The sequence below is a fragment of the Chelonoidis abingdonii genome, chromosome 5, assembly GCF_003597395.2.
Source record: "Chelonoidis abingdonii isolate Lonesome George chromosome 5, CheloAbing_2.0, whole genome shotgun sequence".
In the NCBI taxonomy this organism is placed as follows: Eukaryota; Metazoa; Chordata; order Testudines; family Testudinidae; genus Chelonoidis; species Chelonoidis abingdonii.
In genome coordinates, this window is record NC_133773.1 from 42,182,691 (window position 1) to 42,196,968 (window position 14,278).

Sequence of the window (14,278 nt, forward strand, 5' to 3'; positions counted from 1 at the left end):
TTGGGAATGAATTTTGGGTGGAAGCAAAGAGATACCTTTTCTTTTCGAAAAGTAGCATATATGGCAGGTTGGTCATGAGTGCCCTCAGCTTGCTTAGCCTCCTGACCAATGTGATGGTGACCTGCATAAACAGGTGGGACATTGAGCACATGGTTAGACGTTCAAAGGATAGCCTGATAAGTATTGACAGTGCAAGACTGAGGTTCCATTGAGCTGTTCGCTTCACTACTGGTGGGAAGGTCCTAGTGAGAACCTTCAGGAATTTGGTTATTATTGGGTATGTAAAAATAGAATAGCTCTCTACCCAAGGGTGGAAGGCAGTGATTGCTACTAGGTGGATCTGCAGTGAGCTAATAGACAGGCCCAACATCTTCTGATATTCCTGCTTTTCTAGACTATCAGCTGTCTCTGGAGATAACTGGTTTTGTCCGCCCAGGTGTGGAACTCTCAAAGAAGTTTCAGTTTCAACAAATGGGAATTTTCTGACAAAAAACATTTCACTGAAAAATTCCTGAGCAGCCGTAGCAGCAAGTCATTCTGGAGATGATGGTTTACTTGCGAAATACCTATAAATTGATTCATCATAGTAACATGTTTCATTTTCCTGGTAATTCCTTGTAACATACTTAGAGTTGTGCTTTTCAGCCACATCCTTTTGCTCATTATGATGTCCGAAAGGATGCAAAGTGGGTCTCCACTTCGTTCCCTTCAGGAATGAATAGTTTAACTCTCTCTCCCCAGCCTGGGTGCACTATCTTGTTTCTCCTTCCTTTCCTCATTGCAAGAAATGAGAATTTCCTCTCCTCCTCTCACTACCAGGTGGAGAGTAGCTTGGCATTCAGGGGAGAGGGATACCTAAACCATTACTTTTTCTTTCTCAGATCCTCATTTCCACTCCACCAATTTCCCCTCCCATCTGCACAAATGGCCTTTTTTTGTTTCCCTTCTTCCCCTTTCACTATTGAACCGTTGAACACAATGGGTCTAGATATGTTCGTGTGTGTTTAAGGTCACAGTCGGGCATCTCTAGATATCACTACCCAAAAGGTCTAGCTGGCCAATCAGAATGCTGCTTTGGACAATATGTCTATGTCTATGCAGAGATAAAGGAGAGCTGCTGCAGCTGGCCTCAGTCAAATAGCATAAGCTGTAGGGCTAAAAATTGTGAAATCATTCTGGCTTGGGCTGGAGCCCGAGTTCTGGGACCTTCCACTCTCAGAGTTCCAGAGCTGGGGCTCCAGTCCAAAGTCCAGACATCTACACAGCAATTTTTCAGATCTGGAGCTTGAGCCCCATGAGCCTGAATCAGCTGACAGTTTTTTATCCCTGTGTAGATGCACTCTCAGTGTCTCTAGCTGGGCTTTGGAAACTGCTGAAGAGAAGTGTCTTCTCACTTAAACAGCTTCCCTAAGTCACAGGAGGTGGCTTTGGGAAAGCATTTACAGTGTGTTCCTCATATGATGTGTTCAGCAATCAAGGAAGTTTGTGTATACTTGTTAATACAACAGGAGATACCCCCTCAATTTTCTTCCCTTGCAGACAAACTGTTGCAAAAGAAACATTTGCTTACCTTCAGGGAACACGAAGTCATCTGTTTGAGCACACCTTCTTGAGTAATGAACTCAGAGTTCTCATGGTACTGTGCAATACTGTTCTTCTCTATCAGATTTCTTATTTCATCATCAAGCTCTATGCTTTCACACCTGCTTAGAAGGAAATGGTAAGGTTATATTGCCAAAGCATACAGGAAAGAATTTAGGGAGTCTATTTTCTGGTCAACCATTTCCTTATGTGGCACAATATATGGAAGAGCTAGTTCTGTACCTATCACAGGCTTCACCCTTGCACACAAGCACAGAAGAGTAAAGCAGAATCACAGAATTGCAGAATCAGCAAAACGGAATGATAGGGGTTTGTGTTAGAGTTGGTATAACATTTTTCTAACAAGAAGCTTTTTTGTAAGATGGCTTTTTTCCCCCCTTGAAATGAAATTTTTTTGCATAAAAATTATCAGTCATTTCTGGAGTTTTGCAAAAAATGTTGTGCCTTTCCTCATTTTTTCCAGAAATTTTAAATCAAACATGAACAAAAAAAGTTGTTAAAATTGTTTGCCGCAGCCAGGTTTTCAGTAAACAATTTGACAATATTTACAATAACATTTCTGATTTTAAAAAATTGGTTTTTAAATTAACCATTTTTTTAAAAAGGTCTGAATTTGTTTTTTTTATTTACACAATAGGTGTTCATTTTTCCTCTAGATCTAGTTAATAACTTCTCCATTTGAAGCTATCAGGAAGATCATAGGCAGTAAGAATATTTTATTTATTAGCTTCACTTATTTATTTCAGTTTATATAAACAATCCAGGAAGGGGCCTATTCCAGGCAATTTGCAAATGTATTTAAGAACATAGTTCATCCATATAGCAAATCCATCAATCTCCCCCATAAAAATAAAGGCTATAATTAGACAAGCGGAAGTTTGGATAGACAACAGAACAATTCATTCTATTCTGTGCTTTTACAGACAGGGACTGTGTATTTCTCTTTCCATCAGCGTTAGTTCTTTCCCCTATGTACTAAATAAAAGAGAGTAGGCAATAAGGAAGGGTAAAGTTTTGGATCTGGTTTATTGTCCAGTAGTCAGATCCTATGATTAGGAGTCAGACATTTTTGAGTTCTGATCCCAGAGCTACCACTAATTCTAGAGCTAACACTAACTGAACATCATTCACAAAAATGTATGAACTGGAAGAGGTTTTATATAAATTACTGTAACTTTCAACTAGAAATGTTCAGTCTCTCTGATGCTTTGGACAGTGAAATGATGTTATAGACATGTATAAATCTCTTGCCATCTTGGATAAAGCTCAAGTTATACAGTGCTCCAGAATGAGAAACAGTACTGGGTTAGTTAGGCATCTGTGCCCAGAGCTATTACATCGCACTGCATAACAAACATTGGAGCGAGGTAGGTTGCTGAAAACTGAGTAGGGAACTGCAACTAACGTGGTATGGTAACTTATCACTCACCAATTAAGTTAAAAAGCTGACTATCAAAATTATACAAAATGGCTTGTTGCACTATGGAGCTCCAAATCTCATAGTGAAACAATCCAAATCACTTGCCTCCCGACAAAACTCTGCACTAAATCATGCCACTGAATGAAGATACTCTTAACACCACCAAAGGTGCCACAAATAACTGCAGCAGGCATTCCAGTGACAATTTAGGATGTACATGAGTTGATGTGTGCTTGAGTTTTATCACAAAGGGCCCAGTTTGGGGGAAATACTTGGCCCTTTCCCGGACTAGACTCAGAAAATGAAATTTAACCCCTTGCAGAGTGCCAGCATAAAGATCCATGCTTCTTAACTTCCATTTAAGCCCTATTTTCAGACTATAAGTAGGAATTAAGTGATGCATGGGCTGGCCTTCTGTACAGGGTGAGTTTCACCTAAAATGAGCAGCAGCAAGCCATTTCAACAAACATGAATGCAAAGCTAGGATTATATGCTAACTAAACAAAATACAGTGCCTTCAGTTATGAAAGGCAAATGGAATAAGGGTAGTACACAATGTGGCTAGGCTGTCCTGATCCCTTTAACGTTGTTAAGTTATACACAAAGACAGAAAAAAATGAAAATTCTGCCTTTTCCTTAACTTTTCTTATTATAAAACTTAAAAAACACTGTAGACATTACAAGCTGCACATTAGCAACATATGTTTGTAAGATTCTTGAAATGGTATTGTTGCACAGCATTATGCATGAGCACATTAGTTTGTATGCTCTGTTGTTAATTAAACAGATAATTAGGACTTTTTAATGACTCTAACATGCATTATGACATACCCATGCTCTCTTATCCACATCCCTCCAAAACCCATTTGTTTCAGCTCCTCCAGATTGCCTGCAAATATGCCTAGTGTATGAGATATATTTGCATCGCATGACAAAATTTATTACACATTATGCAGCAGAATTAAATGTATTTGATAACATCTGGAAGTATTCAGAAATTACAACATCAAAGCAGTCATTTTGGCACAGTTAAGGGAAAGTAGACTGAATATTATTTTCATAATTAATGTAAATACCATGATTTACATAACTAATGTAAATACCAGAACCAGCCATAGAAATGACTGCTGCATTGATGGACAGGGAGTAAAATTAGTCCCCACCAGAGCCACCCCTATCCCAGCATCCTGTAGGTCCAGAATTGAAGAGACTTGGCCATGCTCTGGGTGCACTATGTTCCCCTCCTCCTGGATTAGTGTATTGTTAACTAACAATTGTGCCTCTGTGGACTAGCCACCAACTTGGCCAGTATCAGGGACTGAAATAGGGGCATATCAAGCTGAAAGCCTAAGTCTCTACAGCCTGAGCTAAACATTCAGGATCCACAGTTGGGGGCTGTAATTGATTCACCACCTCTGTGGATCAAGCACAATGTAGGCCACAACACTGGGGTATATTTGCACGATTCCAGGGTGCGATAGTAAATTTCATTTTTATGTTGTACTAACCTATTTTGTGCATGTGTAGACAGGTGTCTACGTCCAGACCTATGGCACTGGAAATTGCGAATCACCACATAGGCAGAGGTGGTTGTTTGTTCCAGGCACATAAAGAATATCTCTCAATTTGTCTGGGTGGGGTAGTTACATGAAGATTAAAATTATTAAACTAATTTAATCTAGAAGTGTGTGGGTGGCAGGACCGGCGCTAGGGGTTTGAGTGCCCTAAGCAGACAGCAATTTCACCACCCCGTGTGCAGGTCCCACGGCTCCGGTGGAGCTGCCGCAGTGGTGCCTGCGGAGGGTCCGGTGCTCTGCGGCTCCGGTGGAGCTGCCGCAGTCATGCCTGCGGGCCGTCCACTGGAGCCGCGCGAGGAGCCGACCGTCCACAGGCACGACTGTGGCAGCTTCACCGGAACCACAGACCAGCAGACCCTCCGCAGGCACCACTGCGGCAGCTCCACCGGAGCTGCCTGCCGCCCCCTCCGGCAAAATGCCGCCCACCAATTATTCTGGCGCCCTAGGTGATTGCCTAGGCTGCCTAAATGGTAGCACTGGCCCTGGTGGGTGGGGGAATACTGTCCAGCTGGGAGAGTATTATTTCAAGACACAGGAATTGAGAAACATACTAATATAGACCACCATGGATTGCCCTGCAGCTGATGTAACTTTCTTTTCATAGCTTTCCCCTGACTCATGGCCTGGGTCAGAAGATGAGCCCTCAAAGGTCAACAGTCAAAGTCATGAGACCTGTGATCATCTGTGTGATTAATGACGGGGTGGGGGGATGGGTGAGAGTAGCTCCCTTTGACTGACACCCAGACAGCCAGCAAGCTGTAAAATCCCTCTTGGTAGCTGTTCTCGGCTTGCTTTACCTGTAAAGGGTTAAAAGTCCCCCAGGTAAAGAAAAGAAAATGGGTACCTGACCAAAAGAGCCAATGAGAAGGTAAAACTCTTTAAAATTGAGAAAGACATTTTCCCTTTGTCTGTTGCTCTCCGTAGAAGGAGGCATGGACTAGCAATACTATAAGCAGGAATACTGTGTAAAGTTTGAACCAGATATGAAAACCATTAGATCATATCTAGAACTGCTTTTAACAACCCAAATATGTAAGTAAATTGGGAATGTTGAGGAAGACTTGATAAGGTTTATTTCTGCTTATTTTATTTATTTATTTTTTTTAAGGCTTGTGGACTCCGCTGTGCTAACCCCAGATGCTTTTGTTTGTTCTTTTGTTTGTTCTTTTGTTTGTGCTTTTGTTTGTTCTTTAAGCTAACCCAAAAGAAAACTGTTTTGGGTGCTTAATTTTTGGAATTGCTCTTTTAAAATCTAGCAAAAGCCTAAGTTGCAGGTGTATTTTCTTCCTTTTTGTTTTTAATAAAATGTACTGTTTTTAAGAACAGGACTGGATTTTTGGTGTCCTAAGAGGTTTGTGCATGTTGTTTGATTAGCTGGTATCAACAGCTAAATTCCTTGGTTTTCTTTCTCAGCTCTTCCCCAGAGGAGGGGGGGCAGGGTGAGAGGGCTTGAGGGTACCCCACAGGGAAGAATTCCCAAGGGCTCCTTCCTGGGTCCAAGGTTTTTTTTTTTGCATTTGAGTGGTGGTAGCATTTACTAAGCCAAGGTCAGAGAAAAGCTGTAACCTTGGGAGTTTAACACAAGCCTGGAGTGACAAGCATTTTTTTAAAATCCTTGTGGGCCCCTCACCTTCTGTACTCAACATGACAATCCGATTTCAAGTTAATTAGGCTCAAAGGATTGCTGCAGTTCAATAGAGAACCAGCAACTCTCCCTTGCTGTAATGACTATTTGCACTCATTGTTTTATCTAATCTTCTTACTGAAGTTGTGGATTAAGCATCAATTTTTTCCCCTTCAGGTTGCACTCCTAGGAATACCATTTGTGAACTTATGAAATATCAAGTGAACATATCGCCTTGTCCTGTAGTCCTTACTCAGACATAACTTGGACTGAGACCTATGTGTCATTTAGATTGGAATAAAGGTTGAAGCAGATGTTCCAGGACTTCTGAGCAAAGCAGGGGATAATATAGAAACCCATTTGTAATAATTTTGTTTAAAATATTTAAATGTGAAGAATTGCATTGTTCGTCTAATGCTACTACATAGGGAAAAAAAAATCAATGTATTTGTCATTGTGGAGGGACAAGCTCAATGGTTATTAAAAGTGAATAGAACTATTTAACCTTTATACCCTGAATTCTTTGTTACCAGATGGATAAGGTATCACATATACGGTTCTTACACTTAAATAGCAGTTTTTGTCCAGTCTAATTTTAAATGTGACAAACAACAAGGCTTCAACTTAAGAACATAAGAATGGCCATACTGGGTCAGACCAAAGGTTCATCTAGCCCAGTATTTTGGCTTCTAACAGTGACCAATGCCAGGTGCCCCAGAGGGAATGAACAGAACACATAACCACCAAGTGATTCATCCCCTGTCGTTCATTCCCAGCTTCTGGAAAACAATCCTTGTCCATCCTGGCTAATAGCCATTGATGGACCTATCCTCCATGAACTTATCTATTTTTTTTAACTCTGTTATAGTCTTGGCCTTCACAACATCCTCTGGCAAGGAGTTTCACAGGTTGACTGTGAATTGTTTGAAAAAATAGTTCGTTTGTTTTAAACCTGCTGCCTATTAATTTAATTTGGGGACCCCTAGTTCTTGTATTATGAGAAGGAGTAAATTACACTTCCTTATTTATTTTCTCCACACCAGTCATGATTTTATAGACCTCTATCATATCCCCCTGTAAACTTGACTCATCGCTGCAGTGCCTCCTGCTGGTCATCCTCAGGGAATTGCTCACCCAGCATCCACAGCACCCTCTGCAGGCCAGTGATCTGCCTTACTGCTGGCCCTGTGTCCCTCCCAGGACCCTGGTGCCCTTGTCTTGGGTGCTACCCCCCTGGCAGTACCCCTCGCAGCCTCAGAGTCTCCCCCTCCCAGGGGAACTCCCACCCACTATCCCCACTTCACCTCCGTGTTAGGCTACTGCCAGTCCCTGTCTAATTCCCGCTCACTGGGGTGGATTGCAGTGTAAGCCACTCATCACAGGCAAAGGGGGTTTGGACCTGTTGCCTCTGCCTGCTCATGGGCTGCCCCCTCCAACCCAATACCTAATGAGCCTTACCAGGCCTGCAGCCTGGGGCTTTCCTAGGCCAGAGCTCCCAGCTCCCTAGGCCTTTCCCCAGCCCTGCTCCAAACTAGGTTCCCTTCTTGGCACCTTGCAGCCAGGCCCTTCTCCCTCTACAGGCAGAGGGAGACTACGTGGGCCTCTGGCTCACAGCCTTTTATGGGGGCCAGCTGGGCCTGATTGGGACATGGCCCCAGCTGAGCCTACTTTCCTCCAATCAGCCCAGGCTTCTTTCCCCAGCCACAGCCCTCTCCAGGGCTGTTTCAAGCCTCGCAGGGCAGGAGCAAGTAATCACTCCACAGTATTCAGGATATGGGCATATGTCGTAGCTTCCTACTCAGATTTGAACCTTAGCATTCATAAAATGAGAAGCTAGCATGAACCCTCTAAGCTTAATTACCAGCTTAGATCTGATATTGCTGCCACCAGCCAAGGATTCCAGGGCTTGGCTCCCTCTGGTCTCCGAAAACCTTCTCTGGGGGACCCCAAGACTCAGAGGCCCTGAGTCTCACACCAAAGGGAAAACAACCTCCTCCCCTTGTCTCCTCTTTACCTCATCCCCGGCTCCCCCTCCCTGGGTTATCCTGGACGATACTGTACTTAAACTCCTTGACTTTCAAAACAGAGAGGACAATTCACCTTCCCCCCCTCCTTCTTCCCCTGAGGCTGCACAGATTCACCCTCCGTAAATCTAACACAAAGAGAATTTCCCTTCCCTTCGTTCCTTAGCCTACCCAGAGAAAACTCAAACAGGTCTTAAAAAGAAAGCTTTATATAAAAAGAAAGAAAAACACATAAACATAGTCTCTGTATCAGGTTGACAATACAGGGTCAATTGCTTAAAAGAAAAAATGAATAAACAACCTTATTCAAAAAAGAAATACAATTTAAACATTCCAGCAACTACACACATGTAAATACAAAAACAATATAAAAACCTATATTGTCTTATACCTGTACTTACAACTAGGAAACAGAAGATTAGAAGCTTGAAGATAGAAAGATCCCTCTCATAGCCGAGAGACAGACAAAAGACACACACCCAAAAATTCCCTCCCTGAGCTTTGAAAAATCCGGTTTCCTGATTGGTCCTCTGGTCAGGTGTTTGGTTACCCCTTTGCAGGTGAAATAGACATTAACCCTTAGCTATCTGTTTACGACAGCATACCATGGATTTATATATAGGCAATAGGATATTTTCTGTCTTATTATCTGTCCCTTTCTTAATGATTCCCAACATTGTTTGCTTTTTTGACTGCCACTGTACTTTGAGTAGATGTTTTCAGAGAACTGTCCACAGTGACTCCAAGATCTCTTTCTAGAGTTGTAACAGCCAGTTTAGACCCTATCATTTTATATGTATAGTTGGGATTATGTTTTCCAATATGCATTACTTTGAATTTATCAACACAGAAATTCATCTGCCATTTTGTTGCCTAGTCACCCAGTTTGGAGAGATTCTTTTGTAGCTCTTCACAGTCTGCCTGGGACTTCACTATCTTGAGCATAACGTACACAGTTAATTATTCACTCCACTGGATTTCCCAGGGCATGCCATTTTCTCTGTATCTTTATTTTAAACCATGAGCTTTTCAGCAGGCACTGACTTTCTTTGTGTATCGTACATTACATACACTAAATAAATTAATACTCAATGATTAATTCAGGCCTGTGAAAAAGAGGTAAAAGAAAGTAAATATCTGAATTATCTTTGGTCCTATAAAAGGTGCCAATGCTAACGCACCATGCCCTATTGCTTTCTCTTAAACCTGTTGCACTGAGGCAGGATGTATAGTATAACCTCCATTATCAAGAGATACCTAGGACACCCCCAAAACATTGAGTACTTAGGGGAATCCAGCCCTGACTTACTGACCGATCCCCACAGTTATCTGGGCAGCGAAAGCAGTGCAAGAACGGAAGTCTGGAAAGTATGGGCAGAGTTATGACTGAAATTCCAGGAAGGGGAGTGAATTGCTCTCAGAACCTCTTCTCGTAGCTCACTCCCCTCCTCCTGAAACTCACACACGGGCAGTTTCCAGCATTTTAAGCCTCTGGTCAGGTCAAATAAGAAAGGAAATGTAGAAAATACAGTAGTTAAAATGGCAATAACCAGCCTATATTAGCCTACCGCTATTGCTCCAATCTCTGAAGCCTTCCATAGACTGCCTGAGAGAAAATAATCAGGCAGTTTGCCAGCAGACTTTCCCTATAATCTAGGCATCACTTTACTGAAACCTCCCATTCAATGAAACAGGATCATGTCTTCACCTACAGGTTGCATGACTCTGATTCAGATACAGAGCTTCACAGAAATGAGAGATTTAGACAATGCAGGTTGCACTCTACAGGTTATTTGCATAACAAGTCAGCAGGCAGGCATAGGGATAACACTCAGATTCTCACTGGAAGTCCGATAAAATATATGTCAAAGCTTCCTAGTGCCTTCCCTCCTTTTCATACAAACACTCTGGGTCCATTTCCTAATGCATTTCCCAGAGGATTCATATGGGAAATTGGAGGGGAGAGGAATGACTTTCATGAGGACAAACTTAACTCCTCATTTCATTCTACTAACATTATTTTGAATGTGGATAGTATAAAACTAATTGACTTTCAGTACAGTATTTCCCATCCTTCAGAAAGAACTAATACAGGTTTGGACTTCAGTCCATTTCCTAAGCCTCCCCTTTATGGAACTGTAGCCAATTACTGTCTTAGAATACGTTGCCTTGGATTGCCTGTTCTTAACCCATTTCATTATGTTATGCTCCTGTTCATTAAAGGAGTGAAGTAAAGTTTTCTTAATTTGGTGTATGGAACTTACTGTGAAGAATATAAAATATTAAAGCATAGAAAGAAATTCATTGCATTTGGCATGAAAATAAGCAAATATAATGTTCTGCTCTGTTAAAGAGTGCTGTATGACAAGCTTAGAATTTTAGACAGACCTAATGAAGCAATTCTTCCTAATGACCTCTAGATGGCACTCTGAATTTAGCTGTCATAGAAAGTAATGTTCCCAAACACACAAACTACATTAGGTTTTACAAAGTTTAAAGATGCATTTTGTACAATCTTAAAAGTTGTACTGAAGGAAAAACATTAATAAACTAAGACATTTTGTTCTGGACTATTTAAGCTGTGCTTTTGTTACTAAAATAAGTCAGATATCATTGTATTGGACTACAATGAAAATGACACATTTACTGAAGTGTCAAGTTTCTATTAGAAGTTCTGATCATTCATGTGTTTTTCTTTTTTGTAAAAATCAATAAGAAAAAAATTGGAAGTGCATGTATTTTTTTTTAATAGGACAAAGTCTTTGCTTTCCATATCTTCACAGTGCAAACATATCAACATCTGTGATGTGAGAAAGCCATCCTGATTATGAATTGTGACAAAGTTCCTCCTGTACCTTGGTAGGTCATGCGCTTATTGGCAGATTTGCTCACCTCACAGATTCACCCTGTGGGTTGGGAAACAGCCCAGAGACCTTCCCCTCCGATAGAAGCCACAGTCCAGGTCAATTCCTCCTGTGTTTGATTAGGAGTTGGGAGGTTTGGGGGGAATCCAGGCCTGCCCTCTACTCTAGGTTCCAGCCCAGGGCCCTGTGGACTGCAGCTGTCTAGAGTGCCTCCTGGTACAGTTATGCAACAGCTACAACTCCCTGGGCTACTTCCCCATGGTGTCCTCCCAACACCTTCTTTGTCCTCACCACCAGACCTTCCTCCTGATGTCTGATAACACTTGTACTTCTCAGTCCTCCAGCAGTATGCCAACTCACTCTCAGCTTCTTGCACACCTCTTGCTCCCAGTTCCTCACACTCACTTCCTCTCCCCTGGCTCCCTTTGGCCTGACTGGAATGAGCCCTTCTATAGCATCAGAGGGGCCTCAATTAGAGTTCGGTTCTTAACAGCCTCACTTGACTCTTAGCAGGTTAACTGGAGTCAGGTGTTCTCATTAGCCTGGAGCAGCCCCTGCTCTGGTCACTCCAGGAACAGAAAACTGTGTATCCAGTGGCCAATATATCTCACTTCTACTACGCTGCTGTTCCCAACTGGCCTGGGTCTATCACAGAATATAGAGCAGGCTGAATGCAGAAACAAACAAAAGGTAAGATGAGCATAGTACTTCCTTCTTGTAATTTTTAAGTGTTACTTTTATAAGCAAAAAAATCTGATTAGAGCTGTCCAAATATGGACAATTCTCTTGAAATTTTGAGGTGGGGGGTAAAATGTACATCACTTAACTTCAGGAAACTGTCTTCTGAAATGTCACTTTAGTTTGAAATTTTGCTGAAATTCCTATATTGGGAATTTTTTTTTAGAAGAAAAAAATGGGGAAAAAACACCTATCAAAAGCCAGCCTTACCTTATAAAAAGTGAGAGAGGGAGAGATATGGGATTCCAAATAATCACCATTTTATCATCATCCGCATGACTTTGTTTTGCAAGGCAACAGTCCTCTGAGAAAGATCAAGACTCTGTTCTTTTGTTGCATCTAGTGTCTGTTTGCCTAGGTCTGCACACTGTCTTTGATATCCCCTCACTTATACAGTCTAGCAATCAGTTGTCTCCTTTGTTCACTTAGTGCCTGATCCTGTACCATTGAAGTCAATAGGAGCTTTTCCATGGACTTCCACAGATGTAGTATCAAGCCTTTATAGAATAGTATAATAAAGAGAGGTTTATAAAAAATCTCAAATATTGGAAAACAAACAAACCAATTCCCAGGCCTCGTATATTTAGGGATAGTAATCTACAGGAGGTCAGGCCCCAAACACATGGACCTACTTGCCCTCTGATGCAATAACAGAACAGAATTTTCATGTATCTCATACAATGGTGCCCTTGTTAAAATGGAATCAATATTTAAAAATTCTCAACTGTCTGAAAAATGAATCTCTTCACAGCCTATGCAGTGATGGAATTACAGGAAGTAGCAGCATAGGCTTGTGGAGACCTGAATCACATAGACAGACACTAGGGTTTTTGGACTGGTTTAGAGAAAACCCCCAAAATACCGTTTGACGGGGGAGAGACTGTATGTCTTTACTTCTCAGTTCACCCAGTATATTATGCAGGTGTTACTGCAAACCTCCTCCCATCCACACACACAAACTTCTGACCCCAGTTTAGTGATGCTTTCACTCCAAGATAACTGGCCCATCCTGGAGTAAAGCCTAAAGCCCAGGTGCTGCTTTTGCACATGCACTTTGCAGTGCAAATCACTTGAGCACTAGGAGCTCTTCAATGCATTCTCAAAATTAACTGAAAAGGATCAGTGTCTCAACTTACTGCAACACAAAGAACCATGCGATATGCCCCCACACGTCGTAGTACACAGGCAGGTAGCCTAGCACTAGCAAGGACACAATAACTCAGGTACACCTTTGCGGTGTGGCTGCTCACACCCAGGCTAGGCTAAGGTGGGTGCAGATCACTCATGTTAACTCTGTAACAGAGACATACAGAAAATGACTTCTATGAGCTTTTGTGAACACAAAGAGTAGATTCAGCTAATCGGGGAACCAGGAGAAGTGACATGTGAGGAATATCACCAGCCTACCCAGCTTGAATCTCAACATGCATCGCAAAAAGCTTGAAAATATCAAAGTTTTTGTAGAGCCCCATACAGTGCTAATAATTTGCGTCCAGAGATCACAGGAGAACTGGAGCATTTTAAAACATTTTTTTAAAGAGAGTGATTTGAGTACTTTCACTTTGGGTTAGGCTTTTATAGCTCTGACTCAGATTGCTGCTTGACTCTCAGTCCATTTTTTTCCAGAGAGTTTAGAGATCATGTACTGCTCTGAAGCAGGGCAGACCTGGAGACTCAAATTATCCACTGACCAGGTACAGCAATATTTCCCCCCAAACTTCTCTATCAGTGTTTCATCCTGAATCAGGGTAGGGGTGAGAAAGATGCTTAATCTCCATAGCTATACTGTTCCTCCCCTTTTTTCTGAGGCTTCCCACATAAGTGCCCCATTGCTCCAGTAATTTTTGACATCTGTCATCTTGAAAATGGACTAAGACCACCAATTTATTTCATATAGGATAGTGAGCATCCAACAGATGCTAACTTCCAATCATGATTGATCCTAGGTGGCCTAGAGGTGAAAAGTTCTATGCTCCACAACCCTGACCCATTTGATTTTTTCGTAATAAACAAGTAAGCACACAGAGCATCAATGGAATATTTATGTTTATTAGGTTGTCAGCTCTATCTTGAGATATAATACACCCCTCATGATCATCTCAAATACAGCCTAGACACGAGATAAACTTAATGTTGAGATTTAGTTGATGCACAGTGCTAGACCAATATTGCTCTTTTATACAAACGGTGACCAATTTTCATACTGTAATATAATATGACTTGCAATGGCCCAATGCTACTCTAATGTGGTACTGCTTCACAGATTTATTTTTTATTTTTTATATAAAATAAAAACCTCAGAGGTTGTGTGTACGTTCACACCCAACAAATAAGAATACCTAGCTCTTATATAGTGCTTTTCATCAGTAGATCCCAAAACACTGTACAAAGGAGGTCAGTATCATTACCCTCATTTTACAAATGGGGAA

General features: G+C 41.6%; 1 protein-coding gene across 1 annotated transcript in view; it reads right to left on the reverse strand.

The window, feature by feature from the left end:
* The window catches only part of TNIP3 (TNFAIP3 interacting protein 3), a 123,388-nt gene that overhangs the window by 59,187 nt on the left and 49,923 nt on the right, over window positions 1–14,278 (reverse strand). The window contains exon 3 of the mRNA XM_032762526.2: window positions 1,571–1,703. Within this exon, the coding sequence (XP_032618417.2) occupies window positions 1,571–1,703 (133 nt within the window). The remainder of the gene's footprint in view (window positions 1–1,570; window positions 1,704–14,278) is intronic.